The following is a 14,074-nucleotide window of genomic DNA, read 5'->3' as shown; positions in this document are numbered from 1 at the left end:
TCATGTAGCGTGGGGCTCTTCAAGTTCATAGGCCCCTTCGTAACTTCAATATTTCACACCAGGGAGCCCTCTTGCTGCCGTTAAATCACGTGTTAAGGTCAACATCAAACTTCCGTTGAAGGCTTCAAATAGTTGGCTCTCTATTTTTCAGCTAGTAGTACTCTCTTACTCGCAGGTATAAAGAAAATACATTATTAACTCTTTATTGCTTGAGTAACCCTTGGGCATTGCTCTCACGTGATATGCTCGCGACATGTCCCTGAGCTCCCCTCATTTCCTCATAATTGCAGATGTCTCCAGGTAACTGCTGGCCACCTTGACAATCATGCTACAACTTTTAGCGTTTCAATTTTATCCTAACTTACCCTCAAAATTCGAGCGGCTGCCCACCTGTTATCACGTGATGGCTGGTCCTCTTAGCTTGTGGTTGTAGCGATTAATCTTAGAAGTCAACATCACTAACAATTTTCTTGAAAGCTTCATTTCAAATTGACTGACTAGGTTTCACGCGACATAGTCCTCAGCAGCGATCATTTACTTATCATGTGACCTCGCTTGTCTCGCCCTTTTCTCGAATCAAGAAACTCGCGAGGAAAATACATTCGCCTAGACAGGGCTGCGAAGCTAGAGCCTTGCTCACTTGTAACCTGTTCAAGATAAGTACTTAATTCTTCCCAATATTTACGCATATCAATCCCTTTTAGACACCGATGTAACTGCTCATTGGCTCTCCTTCCATCCAAGTTTTGCAAAGCCTAGTTTTCTTGCTTGCTGAGATCGCATTCCCTAGTTTCAGGAAGTCAGCAAAAACTTTAGGAAACAGATCTGAAGCTTACCTCTTCCACAGTTCCCTTCACTATATAGCGTACAACCTTGACGTTTCTGCTCTGACCAAGTCTCAAAACCCGACCAATGGCTTGATTCTCGACCATTGGGTTCCACTGTGGCTCTAAGATATACACGCAATTCGCTATTGTGAGGTTGAGTCTGTCGAGAGAGGTCAGATCAGTGAAGGGCAACTCAGGGGGAGGAAGGTCGTACCCAACCGCTCCGGTTCCAGTAGTCATTAACAATATCCGTGTAGCAGCATCTGTGTGATAATCTCCAAGAATCTTTTGCCTTTGAGACAACGAATAAGTGCCATCGATTCGAGCATACTTGATCTGCTGCAGCCCAAGATGTTGTGAAACGAGGTCCAGAGACCGCGTCCAACATGAAAAGATAATGCTTGGTTGGAGTAAGTGCCTAATCTCCTGGAACGAATGAGACTCCTTACCTCTTGCCTTCAGTGTCATTGGCCTTGAGATCGTTGATGAGTGTTGTAACCTTTGAAGAAATGCTACTCCCATCAAAGGGGAACAATGTCGGGGAAAGAATGGTTCGAATGCCCTCCGTATCAAGATCACACTCTGCAATGCAGTTCTCGGGGACTTTCCGCAAGCAAAGCGAGCATTGGCGACTAGAGCTAGCAATACTTCGAAGGGCAGCCTTGTATTTAGGAACACATTCCGAACAGAATAGATGTCCACATACGGTAAAGCTGCCGCTGCATTTGTCTTCGATTCTTTTGATTCCTCCAACCACAACATTGCAGTGGGTGCATTTTGCCAAACCTTTCTCTTGAAGAAACTCAAACGCTTGCTCAGGATCAAACTGAAAATCTTCGGCTGGGGATTTGGAGAGGGCTTTCTGAAAAGTACCGTGATTGCAGAGACGGCGTAGTTGCAATTGGAGCTGAAACATGCCGAAGTAGTCCTTGGAGTTTCGTGCTCGGCTATCATGCTGCTTGACTGTAGCAATCATTTCGGCCTGGGTTTCTTTGTAGAATTTCATTTCAAGTGAAGTGAAATCTATCCGTCGATCTTCATCAAAACTGTCGGGGAGATTTAACAGCTTTTTCGTCCTTCGTAAACAAATGGAGTCCAAAAGAATGCGAAGACTATTCGAGCCTTGGTCCCTCCCTTTCAATAAGGGTGTGGTAATGTGCTTCCTGAATTCAGCAAGTGTGTGCAGAGGCGAAATTTGAATAAAGGCAACAAGCGATGCTAGATCCTCGAGGCTATTCTGGATAGGGGTCCCGGTGAGGCACCAGCGGAACTTCGAAGATAACCTGGACACTGCTTGGCAGAGCTTGGTAGTCATGCGGCGAATTATATGTGCTGCTATTATTAGTCTCAACAACGAACTTGTGGATGACTAGCGATGTAAACAAAGCTCAATCTGACCTTCATCAAGCACAATTCGAAACCACGTGATCTCGTTCAGTGCTGCCGGTGACTGAATTGCTACAGTAGCAACAGTATGATACGTGGTAAGAACCAGATCCCAGTCGGCAAGAGATTTAGGATCGATTTCCCGACTCCGCCCATGGTATACGTGAATATTCAAGGACCCGTTGCAGTGTCTGTTGGTGGCTGATTAGCTAGAGGCCAGCTAAAGAAGCCAAAACATACGCGTATATCTCTTCTATCCACCCATTGATCAGGACTGTTCGTGTCAGTTGGCTTCGTCTCTGAGGGTTCACTTGGGTAGATCCTACGTACGCGATGAAGGTACGATGACGAGAGTCGCCCTTGAGAAGATCTTATGTGTATCACTCCGGTCGTATTTTGACGCTGCTATAGTTTCATTGTTTTCTTCCGCGTAAGACTTGCTCATCTTAGCAGTGCGTAGGATTGTAGAGAGGACGGTCAATGTTTTGCCAAGTCCCATATCATCTGCCAATATCCCGCCCAACGTCTCAATTGGAGGCTCAGCAGTCCTTACTCCCGTTATGACATGCTCATAACTATTGAGAAAAAAACAGAAATCGCATTAGATAGACCTAAGTCAAGGCATAAATGAGGTCGTTACGTACCAAGTATCGCTTCCTCTTTCGTGCTTTGACCAAAGAGAGAAATCTGTCAGAATTGGCCCCAGCTCTCGTTGAGCCATGAAATCCAGAGCTTCTTCTTGGTGCCTTCAAAAAATTTAACTATATCTAATCGTGAGGGGCTCAGACGACTTACGGCAATAAAGGTGTGGTTATCTTGATATCAGCCGCCAAGCGTTTCAATGTCTTATATCTGGTCAATGAGCCGAAGACTTTGGCAAGCTGGGCCTGAAGAGTCTCTGCCATTCTCATATCTCCGCTGGACTCGCCAGAAGAGACGATTGGAGTCTCAGAAATTTCCAGGGGGGTGTGGGCTTCAGAGATTGGACGGGAAAGAGTGGATGTGGTGGAGAAGTCAGTCAAATTCAGAAAATGGGGATTGTCGTACTCGGTCTTGGGGTCTTGATGGCACGGGTGTTGTAAATAAATTCGAGCAGATGAAAGCAGACAACCAACACTCTTTCGAATCTCAGGAGACCCGTATATGACGATGTCTACAGGCATAAATCTGTCTTTGTCTGCATCCTTGAGGGTTTTACGCGACAAGTTCCGCGAACCTCCTCGTAGGAACACTTGAAAGCGGCATGAATCAAAGCTGGAGAGATCTCGAAGGACTCGGCTGGTCTCCTCGTTCATAACCGCAGTATCTTGTTCGGAGGAGAACCCAACGAAGACTGCTTGACCTTTGAACGACATGTTGAGCTCATCGAAGATTGAGAAGGATGGGACGCCATCAAGATGGCTGATTGGTGGGCCATCAGTGTCCATAATTTTTGTATTGGCATTGTGGATCTGGTGCAAGTCTCAGCATGTGATCGTGGAGAGAGCAACTTGGACCGGCATATGGAAATTATTACCATTCCAAAGCAAACAGACGTAGTAGGAAACGAAAGCGGCGCCAATCGATTCGACAGGTCTTGCGTACCTGAATCATCTTCTTGGTCGCTCTGACCTGGGCTATTTGGAGACCTCGACCAAAGCCCGTCCGACCTTCGCCATCTCTTGGCAGCTTTTTCGAAGTCGTCACTGGTGGAGAATCAGACCCGACATTCCGCTTCACTTATGACCTCCATTGCTACTTACGGGCCTTCCAAATCTATGATCGGCTCCACTGTATTGAGAGACTCTCTCGATTTCTTCAGGGGACTTTCTGTAAAGGTCTCAAGGCCACTCGTCCGTTTGAGGGATGTCATCGGTGTGAACTGTAGAAAGAGAATGATGCATAGCTGGACTGATCATGATTAAAGACCTCAATTGCAACAAGGCTGGGAAAAAGAAGATCAACTGATCGCGCTTCCCGAATTGAGGCTTAGCCAGCTTCATGCTGCACAAGGAAGCCTGCAGAAAAGGTGGGACTCCAGGCAGATTTTGAGGGGCCCAGCGCGCTACAAGGGTTCACCAGCCAAACGCATACACACAGTAAACCACTCAACCGCCAACTTATACCCCTGTCGAAAGAGCAAAAATTTAAGGATTTTTCAAAGTGCTTAGAAAATTCTCAAAACTTCTCAGAACATGGGAAATGCTCCAAAAAGTCCGATTCCAGCGTTAGTTTTTCGAAATTGTAGTGCTGTCGTGGCCAAATTCAGGGTTGAGCGGTTGAGGGGTGTGGGCGTTTGGCTGGTGAACCCCTCTAAACTTAACCCTGGTACGGGCTGATTTAGCGACGATGCTGCAACTATAATTTTTTTCGCAAAATCAAAATTACGATGAATCGCGATTTATTTAATGGCCACATTTTATATGGAAAACACACCTAATTATGGCCAAAGACGCAACTCCCATGCATCATAGTCAAATGTATCCAGTAGTATTACTCTGTTCTCGCTTTTTTGAACTGCCCCCGATTATCCCTACGCCTATTCCCCGGCCTATAATCACCATCCCCTGGTAATTCCTTCTCTCCATCGTCAAGATCTGAATTATCGTCGTCATCGCTTGATATAATTACCTCCCGCTTCCTCTTTAATATAGACTTTAGAGGACGTTGAGTGGGTGGAGCGGGAGCGGGAGCGAACGCTAGTAAAAACGTCAGATCTACTAGTATATTTAAATCTATTAACTTACTAGGTATAGAAGCAGGAGCAGGAGCAGGAGCAGGAGTAGGATCAGGAGTAGGAGCAGGAGCAGGAGAAACCGTAATTCTAGCTTCTAGCGTAGGCATATCGTCGTCTGAATTAAAATCGTCAGAATTCAGGTCGTCACCTGACCAATTCTTTGAAGGAGTAACCTTCTCCCATATAGCTTCGATCTGTTGATTAGGAGTCGAAGCAGGTAAAGAAGATGCCGTAGATATAACTATAGATGTAGATACTACGTTAGGGGTGGTATCGGGAGAGTCTCCTAATAGGGGGCTAAAATCTAGGAGGTAAGGCATCTCTCTATCCCTTCTTTCACGCTTATCCTGAATCTCGTCGTCTCTTGCCTGAATTTTATTAATATCTTGATCAAATACAAGATAAATATGCTTTGGCGTTTTCTTATTTGATTGGCTAAAGTGGGATAATAAGCCGTTAATAGTATTTTTAGCTCTATATATTAGATTAGTTATATGGTCGATCCTCTTGTTTTTGTCCTTTGGCCATACCTGATTATATTAGTACTAATTATATTAGGATACTAATAAATAATAGCTTACTTTAGTAGCAAAAGACACCCCATTTGCGCGTTCCAAGATCGTGATCCATTGATTAAGCTCCCAGTCTTCAAGTGACGGAATTAATAATAAAAAAGCCTTGGCTAAATATATAGCGAACTCCTTATATGATAGTTCTTGACTATAATAAAGTACTATATTAGTAAAGAGGTGTGTATTTCTATAAATAAGCTTTATGTACGTATTAAACTGTTCTACTATCTATAGCTTAATTTGAATATTTTGAGCCTCCCGATACTCTTCTAAGCTAAGGAACTTCTTTGTGGTTGAAATAGGTATACTTCTCCCAGTAAAGCTACTCTCTAGTTCTTCTATTTCATATATACGTAGTATAATAGAAATAAGGACCTTATATCGTTTTTCGATAATAGGAGCAGGAGGGATCGGCGATTTACTCTTACTAAAAGCCCTTACACGTGCCCCCTGGCCGAGAGTAAGGGAACCAAGGGCTTTACCCCTTTTAAGGGCTGAACCTAATAAAATTAGTATTAATATAGGAGTTAAATAGATGGATACGCACTTTCGCCCTGAGCTTCCTAATGGAAATTACCACGTAATCGCTCTAAATACTCGAGCTTAGCCTGCTGTCTCCTCTCACGTGCTTCTGATTCAAAGACCTCCTCTGAGAGATCCATGCCCGGGGGGTGGTAAAAAGGATAGGAATTAGCTGAGATATTGACCCCTTGGTCTCTTGATAGCTGGGCGGCAGTATTCTGAAGTTGAGTTTGACTAGAAAATGGTGTACTATCTAATGCAATAGTCAGTGTAGCTGAAGTAGGAGTAATAGGAGCAGGAGGAGGAGTAGCTGGGTTGATCGCACCACATAGTGGACACTTTACTATAGAGGGGGGGTGTGGTGCCTCCCGTATAAAACAAGAGTTCCATAGATTGAGATTATCTATTGAAAACGTTTGGGGATAATATAATAAGGATCTGATTTATAATTAAATATTAGAAGGAGGGTATAGCTGATAAATCTATAGTTTAGTGAATGGTGGTATGAAGTCAAGTAGTAGGATAGAACTATAATATATTAATATTATTTTAATCCTTTAGCCCATGCCCCTATAACTTTTTCCCTAGGGAATTTATATATTAGAGACTTATTTTGGAGGTTATTAATAGTGGCGTATTACTAATATATAAAAAGGGGTAAATGGAAGGACTATAAGGGATGCCCCTTAGTACAAGTTAAATTCGGACATATTTTATTTATCCCTAGTATTATTCCTATATAAACTATGGTTTCCTATACTAGGGGCTATAGAATATTAAGTAAGGGGCTATAGAAATTAAGGGGGGGAAACTAAATTCCATATAAAAAGAGACATTTTTACTAAATATGTCTTGTAATTACTTTAAAAGTTCTCAAGAACTATTAATTTAATAGAGCTAGTATTAACGGAGAATTTGATCTATACTATGGACTCCTTACTACTAAAATAACAAGTTAATAAAATAATTATAGGGGGTGTGGAAAATAAAGGGGCAAGGGTCGATTTTCTGACGAGGTGAATTATGTGACCTTTTGATATTAAACCACCTGTAACTATGTGAATTTAACTAATTAAGCAGACTACTATTAGCTTCTGTAATTAATTGCTTTACCAAAAATTAATGTTTTTAGCTAGTTCTTTCTTTAGGATATATATTAATATGTCCCTGTTCAGCCTCTCTGAGGCCGGGTAAACCGACTAATATTTACAGGAGGAATTTCTAGATTATCCTCCTCCTCCGCTTCAGGCTCAGATGCGTATCCATTATCCATAAACTGTCTATACTCTTGACTATTTATGACCCAATTGCTATTTGCCCTATTAAAAGTAATACCATCTATAGTAAATCTAGTATCCTCCGCATTATCTTTAACCTCCGCTTCGTCGTCAGAGCCAATATAGGTGAGATCTTCATCTCTATAGCTAGCGTCTCTCCCTTTATTAATGAACTGAATACTATCTTGATTATTATAATCCTTTAGCCTTGCCTCTTCTAGTCCCATAGCTACCTCTGGTAATGGATTCCAATTATATATACCCTTAGGTGTTAATAAAAGCCCTAGCTTTGGACGAGTATTCTTCGTATTAATTAGGTAGTCGCTAATCGACTCCCTTAGATATATATACGTACTCAGGTGGTTCAGATCCCTATTCGAGTCACGTGTAGACTCCGTAATTGGGAGTATAAAGCCGGCATTCTTAAGCTCTTGCTCACACCACTCAAGTATAACCTCTGGTAAATATGCGTCTTTATTATAGCTAGCATATCCTTTACGTAGCTCGTTTAGTTTATTAATATTAATAGGAATCCCGTAGTCCCTGACCCCTATCTGCTCTGAAAACATGTAGTTCTGGAATAGTTAACTAGGGACGATATGTGGACGATTAGGCTGTTTTCTAATTAAATGGATATTTCAAACCCGGACGAACTCCTTAGTTTGCTCCCGTATAATAGGTAAATAGACGAAAAGCATAGTAATATAGTCAGGGAGAAGTTTGCGGGAGTAAAGTCTTTGAGAGCATAGTTACTTGAAAAATATCTTCCATTTATTTAGCATGCCCTATATAATATTAGCTAATTAAATAAGTCTATATGGGATTAGTATAGATAAATTACCTTTGCAACTTGCCCCTACCATGCCTTAATTCGTTAATTAGCTATATTAGTCCCGAACTAATAGAGATCTGAGAACTAATATGGATTAATACCCCTTGTTTAGCACGTCGCTTTATGGAGGATATAATGGGCATTAGTAACTATGGGTGTTTCGCATCCTCTATCCGATCGAATATGGAGCGGAATAACTTCCATTTCGTCTACTAAGTCAAGGTATTACACTAGGATAGTAACCTGGAAAGTGGTATAAGTAAGTATATATTAGTATAATATTAATTAGCCTAAAGAAGAATGTGGTGTGGAGATTCAGGGGATTTATTGCCTAAATTAAGGGTTTTTCAAATAACTAGTTCTCTATAATACTATAGAATTATATAGCCGGAATCACGACTAAGTGAATTTTGGCATTTTCAAGGGGATATATTTATACCGAATTAGGAAATACTACTACTTATAGCATAACTATTTGAGATTCCAATATAAATCCAAGGTATGAACCGTAAGTAGGCATTAATACTAGCATATATCTCAATCCTACAAAATCGTAGCTAAGTAAACGGATTAGTAGTTATTAAGATAATGATTTTTGAAGTTAAGTATATACTGTACTTACCTTGCAATAGCCATTAATAGACCAAACAAAGTTCGGCCCATAAATATTATATTCTCCCCTAGCTGCCTTTATCTCTTCCGAGCGACGTTATATACTTTCTGGATCAATTTCCTGCATTATAGAAGCTATTCTATTCCTAGAAAACTTCTGGCCATCCCCTAGGGAGTTAAGATAAGTATATAGAAGCCGGCAGCCATAACTTCTAGTATTGCCTTATGGGCCTTTATTCACTGTGTATTACTTGAGGATATGGCGAAGTTGCTCCTTTTCTAGCTCAACTTGCGAATTAAGCATTCGACGTTAAAGGCCCATAGCCCGGCGAGCTTGTTATAATAGTCGTAGATTAGGAATATCATATCCTAAGCTCCGGAGGTTAGTAAGTATATTGGCATTAGTCGTATGGATATTATAAAAGAACCAGGCAATAAGACCCTTTACCTACGGCGAAGGATCAAATATCGAACGTTTAGAGGGCGTTTTCTATTCGGAAAGCCTACTGCGTAGCGTTCTCAGGGAAATATTAACGTCAAAGTCATGCTTTAACCTCTCCACAATAGTCTCATGTGATAGCTGCTGCTCAATTAAACAAAGAATATGGGCTTGATAGCACATAATATTAATCTTGAAACGACCTATTATAAAGAGTTTAATAATAATAGATTAATAGTATTAGAAATAATAACATAGGAACAAAAGTATGAACGAAGTGTGCCAGATGGCTAGTAGGCCAGGGGGCATATCACGTGCATTTTATTGATTTTTCCTACCCTATTGCATTCCTACCATGGAATGCGATAAAACACCATATAGATCGACTGTTTTAATTGTATTCTACCATAGAAATTAGCTAGACTATTAATAATAGCACATTTTTAAAATATCGTAATTTTGATTTTGCGAAAAAAAATTATAGTTGCAGCATCGTCCTTAAAGGAGCCCGTACCTGGCTCGCCTGGAAACTTTGGCAGCCCTCTGAATCTGCCTCACTGCATCATCTCACTCACCTGCCCATTTTCAACCTGGAGAAATGCTTTCCCTCTCCGCACAACAGTCGGCCGCGAACTTTCGATGAAGCAAACTCTGCTTGGAGTTTATCAGACAATAGAGCACCACGACCAAACACCATGTAGCGTCTTCTCATCTCATCTCACATGCGATGCCTTCTTCAATCGACAACAGTTTCCACCAGGCCCTGGCCAATTTCTCAAAGCGACTAACGAAGCAAGAGCTGGAGGACTTCCGGTTCTCATCGCTCAGTGATGTTTTGGTGGCAGTTGAAGGGATCCAAGTAAGGGACCAATGTCCCAATAGTCATGGAACAATGTGCTGAATCTGGCCGAATTAAGGCTGAACAAGGGCGACGCAAAGAGCTGATGAATCTCACGCGGATCAGACGATTCCTTGAAGCCATGGACCAGTACGGGAAGGTCATTGAGGTCTTTCTCAACGATTCATCGATGCTCTGCGTTGTCTGGGGACCTATGAAATTTTGCCTCCAAGTAAGACCGCTTCAAACAAGGTGGTCTGAGACTCACATGCTGAGAAGGTTGCAAGTGCCTGGGCTGATGCTTTCGATACTCTTCTTGATGCATATCAACAGCTTGCCGAGAATATCCCTTTGTTAGAACAGTATCATTCCTTATTCAAATCCAATCCCCGAATGGCAGGCGTTCTAGTTGTAATATACGAGGACATTCTAGAATTCCATCAAGCAGCTCTGAGAGTATTCAAGCGGCCGAGTAAGATCCTGTCAGATAAGTCTGGCTCGTTAAGATCTAACAGCTGCTCTAGCATGGAAGCAACTATTCAGATCTGCATGGAAGGATTTCAAAACTCGGTTTCAACACATCCTGGACGATCTTGTAAGCATGCTCTCGGGTCTTCTTTGTAATGTCCTTCGAGTTTCAGAACCTTTATAACAATCTCCCATCAATATCCCGCAAGTTCCTAGTACATTCAAAAGCGTTTCCCATATAATGCCCCACGATATCTGGGACACTTCCTTCTACCTCGTCGTTTACCGTAGTACTGACTCTGAGATCTTCAGGCAGCCCACCAGACTCTGATTGAAAGACAAGCCAGTATCATTCAGATCGAAGAAGCTCGAGCAGAGCGAGCGCATGTGCGTAATCAATTTACAGTTATTGAAGAGACTGCACAAAAGAAGAAACGCCTCGATGTCGTCAACTGGCTCGCTGCAGTGGATTCAGTCCTTGATCAGGAAGCCTCAGCAGCTATTCGGCATGATTATCCGTCAACTGGCAAATGGGTCCTTCACGATGTGAAGATCAAAAGCTGGATGGATCCAAACAATGCCATGGTCCCTATTATGTGGATGAACGGTATACCTGGAGCTGGTGGGCAATTCAGACCTTTCGCTGCCGAGAGTCGACTGCTGACTATCGCCAGGAAAACGATTCTAGCCTCACTCATTGTTGAAGAGTGTGTGAAAATAGATTCTATCACGATTATCTACTTCTATTGCAACTATCAGGATGCTCAAAGAAAGAGCTTTCTGACTCTGGCAAGAGCGATGCTTGCTCAACTCCTGAACCACGATGAAGCTCTCCTCTCGTACCTTTACGAGAATTGCGTGGGCAGTGGTCAAGTTTCACTAGTCTCCACACAATTATGTGCAGAAATCCTCGAAACATGTCTGAAGACGATGTCCAAGGTCTACATAGTTGTAGATGGGATTGATGAGTGCGATTTTTCCGAGCGAAAAACTATGCTGTCCTTCTTTACCTCTCTTATCGAAAAGATCGAGAGGGACGATATGCCGGGCAAGATACGTGCATTGTTCGTAAGTCAAGATGAGAATGATATCCGCAAGTTACTCAGAACGGCATCCGTCTTGCATCTGACAGACTCGCATAATAAGTCGGATATCGAAAGTTATGCTACTCAATGGGCTTCGAGCATACAGGAAAAATTCGGGCTACCTGACGGCACAACAAAGTACATCGCATCCGCAGTTTCTGATGGATCTGATGGTATGTACACTTTCTAAAGAGTCGGCTTAGCTTTTAACTGACGTATTCGGAGGGATGTTCCTGTTTGCAAAGCTTGTCTTAACGAACCTCCTCGCACAGACGACCAGAGAGGAACTAGAACAAGAGCTTCAGCCCGGAACATTTCCAAAGGGATTTGAACAAGCGTGAGTAGCCAGCGAGAAACCAGTAATCCGTTTAAGCTGAAAGAATTTGTCAGTTATGGGAGGATCGTAGCCCGAGTCTATCAAAATCCAAATCTAGCAGAACGGAATACTGCTCAAAGGTTGCTCGGTTGGATCGCCTGCTCAAAACTTTCACTGAAGTGGCACGAAATTCAAGGTGCTGTTTCCGTGAACGTGCAGGATCAGTCAGTAGACTTTGAAAATCGACAACTTTGTACTCATGTCAGAGACATCTGTGGATCTTTGATTGACGTTCTCCCTGGTGACCGAGTTCAACTCGTCCATGGAACTGCTAAATCGCAAGTCTTTCCTTCCGCCTGGGCTCCCGTTGAATTGCGCTTTGAAACTTGCTTTCCACATACTGACTTTTCTCAATAGCTATTTGACACATAATGACTACGTCAAGATCCATAGCGAAGAATACAAGCTGGCGCTCTTATGCTTGCAGTATGTCTGTCCTTTCAATTACCTTGTCGGTGGATATATAGCTTTTCAATGTCCCACAAGCTGTGGCATAATCAAGACCTTTCCCGTGCGAATATTCCTCGATTTCCGGTGCAGTCAAATTTCCAAACGATTGCTGATTCTGCTATTCTTCAGATATCTCCTCTTCGACTGTTTCGGTCCCAGCCTCTCCGACGAAGTGATTATAGACTATACCATGAAGGGATACTACGCCTTTCAAGATGTAAGTAATCGGAGAGAAAATTATGTCTTTCTTCAGTGTTCTATGATTCTATTTCCCGAGACAATGTCCCAATTTTCCCTGAACAATCTTCACGAAGCAGTTGCTCACTATTCTGTCGCCTAGTATGCCATTTTACATTGGGTAGATCATCTTGAGGGATCTATTCCTTACCTACTTTCGAATGCCGCCAATGAAAAATATAACATTGGACCGTCAGTCAACGACTTCCAAGATGCGTATGGTGCAGTCGACGCCCGTATAGAGAGCGTTCCACAGGAGTTAAAAGACAAATGCAAACATATCGCGGACTCCGATTTCTACGAAAGTCTGTTGCTTCTCGTGAGCTACACGAGGAAGTCTAGAGCAAAACAGGACAAAATTGATGCACTTGGAGACCTGGGACAAGTCATCACTAAAAATAGGTCTATCCTAGAAGGGTTACGAACATCAAAGAGTCTTGACCTCGCCACAAAAAGCAAGCTAGAGCAGTACTATGGTACTCTTTGGCATAAATGTCCACGGCATGCTTGTATCTACTTCCACGAAGGCTTCCTTGACGAAACTCGTCGAGACAACCACGCTAGTCGACATGAAAAGCCTTTTTTCTGTACTGAGAGCAGCTGCTCTAGAAGTCACTATGGCTTCAGCACGGAGAAAGAGCTCAAAAAACATATCAACGTCCAGCATCCTGATCCATCAGCGCTATTTCCTAAGATCAAGAAGCCGCCCGTGAAGCACTTGTGCAACATTTGCTCGAAAGAGTTCACAAGAGCTCATAACCTGAATGCTCATAAAAGAACCCATTCAAATCTGAGGCCATATGACTGCAAGATCTGTGGAAAGGCTTTTGTGCGAAGGCATGATAGGGAGAGACATGTGGAGAAGTTGCATCCAGGAAATGGTTCTGAGATCGGAGAGAGCTTACAAGAGACACCCGTCCCGTCAGATATGGACATTCAGGAAGGGGATCGAGGTCTTGAAAACCCCCCCCGTCCAGGAGGGAACAGTTTCCGGTGGTGACATGGTGAGTTGAACCGAATGTTCAAGCTGATGATTGTACTCGACCTGGCTGGAACAATCGAACAATTCACAAATCATAGACTCCACTTCGATTGTTTCAGCCAGACCGAGTACAATCATTAGCATGAAGCTTGTTTGCGAATTTCGACTGGTTGAGCCTCAGGAGAGCAAGGTCAGAAGTTCTACACAAACATATCTCGTTGCGAATAGCATACATGACCCTACGACTAAATATGAAGCCCATATAATTCCACTATCGGGGATTTCATGACCAAAGTGGATCTTGTCATTTCCCCTAACCCATTACCACCTGCAACTCAGTGGCAAACACTGCTGTGCCGAATCTGGAAGATAACGTAAGCCGCTTACTTCTCACAAGTTACTTGATGAACTTCTTCCTGCTCCTTCATCTTAAATCGCTGATCGAGTCTCAAGAC

The 14,074-nt window shown here is 42.7% G+C and overlaps 3 protein-coding genes across 3 annotated transcripts; 1 reads left to right on the top strand and 2 right to left on the bottom strand.

Moving 5' to 3' along the window:
* Positions 1–472: 472 nt before the first annotated feature.
* Positions 473–4,109, bottom strand: K444DRAFT_607481 (uncharacterized protein). The gene is made up of 11 exons (XM_024879185.1): positions 3,956–4,109; positions 3,730–3,898; positions 3,009–3,664; positions 2,858–2,959; positions 2,544–2,788; positions 2,454–2,487; positions 2,226–2,404; positions 1,277–2,159; positions 1,042–1,227; positions 837–987; positions 473–786 (listed from the first exon to the last, which is right to left on the bottom strand). Exons 1-11 carry the CDS (start codon positions 4,063–4,065, stop codon positions 721–723), a joined length of 2,781 nt encoding a protein of 926 aa, XP_024742970.1. The 5' UTR covers positions 4,066–4,109; the 3' UTR covers positions 473–720.
* Positions 4,110–8,240: 4,131 nt separating this feature from the next.
* On the bottom strand, positions 8,241–8,841 carry K444DRAFT_517473 (uncharacterized protein; the record flags this gene model as incomplete). Its single annotated transcript, XM_024873778.1, has 3 exons — positions 8,241–8,344; positions 8,587–8,689; positions 8,755–8,841. Coding segments are annotated over 3 exons (294 nt in total), but the record flags the coding sequence as incomplete, so codon positions are not given.
* A 920-nt stretch (positions 8,842–9,761) lies between these two features.
* Positions 9,762–13,881, top strand: K444DRAFT_552579 (uncharacterized protein). The gene is made up of 10 exons (XM_024876586.1): positions 9,762–10,042; positions 10,101–10,253; positions 10,301–10,493; positions 10,546–10,616; positions 10,802–11,747; positions 11,800–11,911; positions 11,965–12,228; positions 12,308–12,376; positions 12,530–12,617; positions 12,741–13,881. Exons 1-10 carry the CDS (start codon positions 9,911–9,913, stop codon positions 13,635–13,637), a joined length of 2,925 nt encoding a protein of 974 aa, XP_024742968.1. The 5' UTR covers positions 9,762–9,910; the 3' UTR covers positions 13,638–13,881.
* Positions 13,882–14,074: the final 193 nt, after the last annotated feature.

This window comes from Hyaloscypha bicolor (genome assembly GCF_002865645.1).
Source record: "Hyaloscypha bicolor E unplaced genomic scaffold K444scaffold_15, whole genome shotgun sequence".
Lineage (NCBI taxonomy): Eukaryota > Fungi > Ascomycota > Leotiomycetes > Helotiales > Hyaloscyphaceae > Hyaloscypha > Hyaloscypha bicolor.
This window is presented reverse-complemented; position numbering and strand designations above follow the sequence as displayed.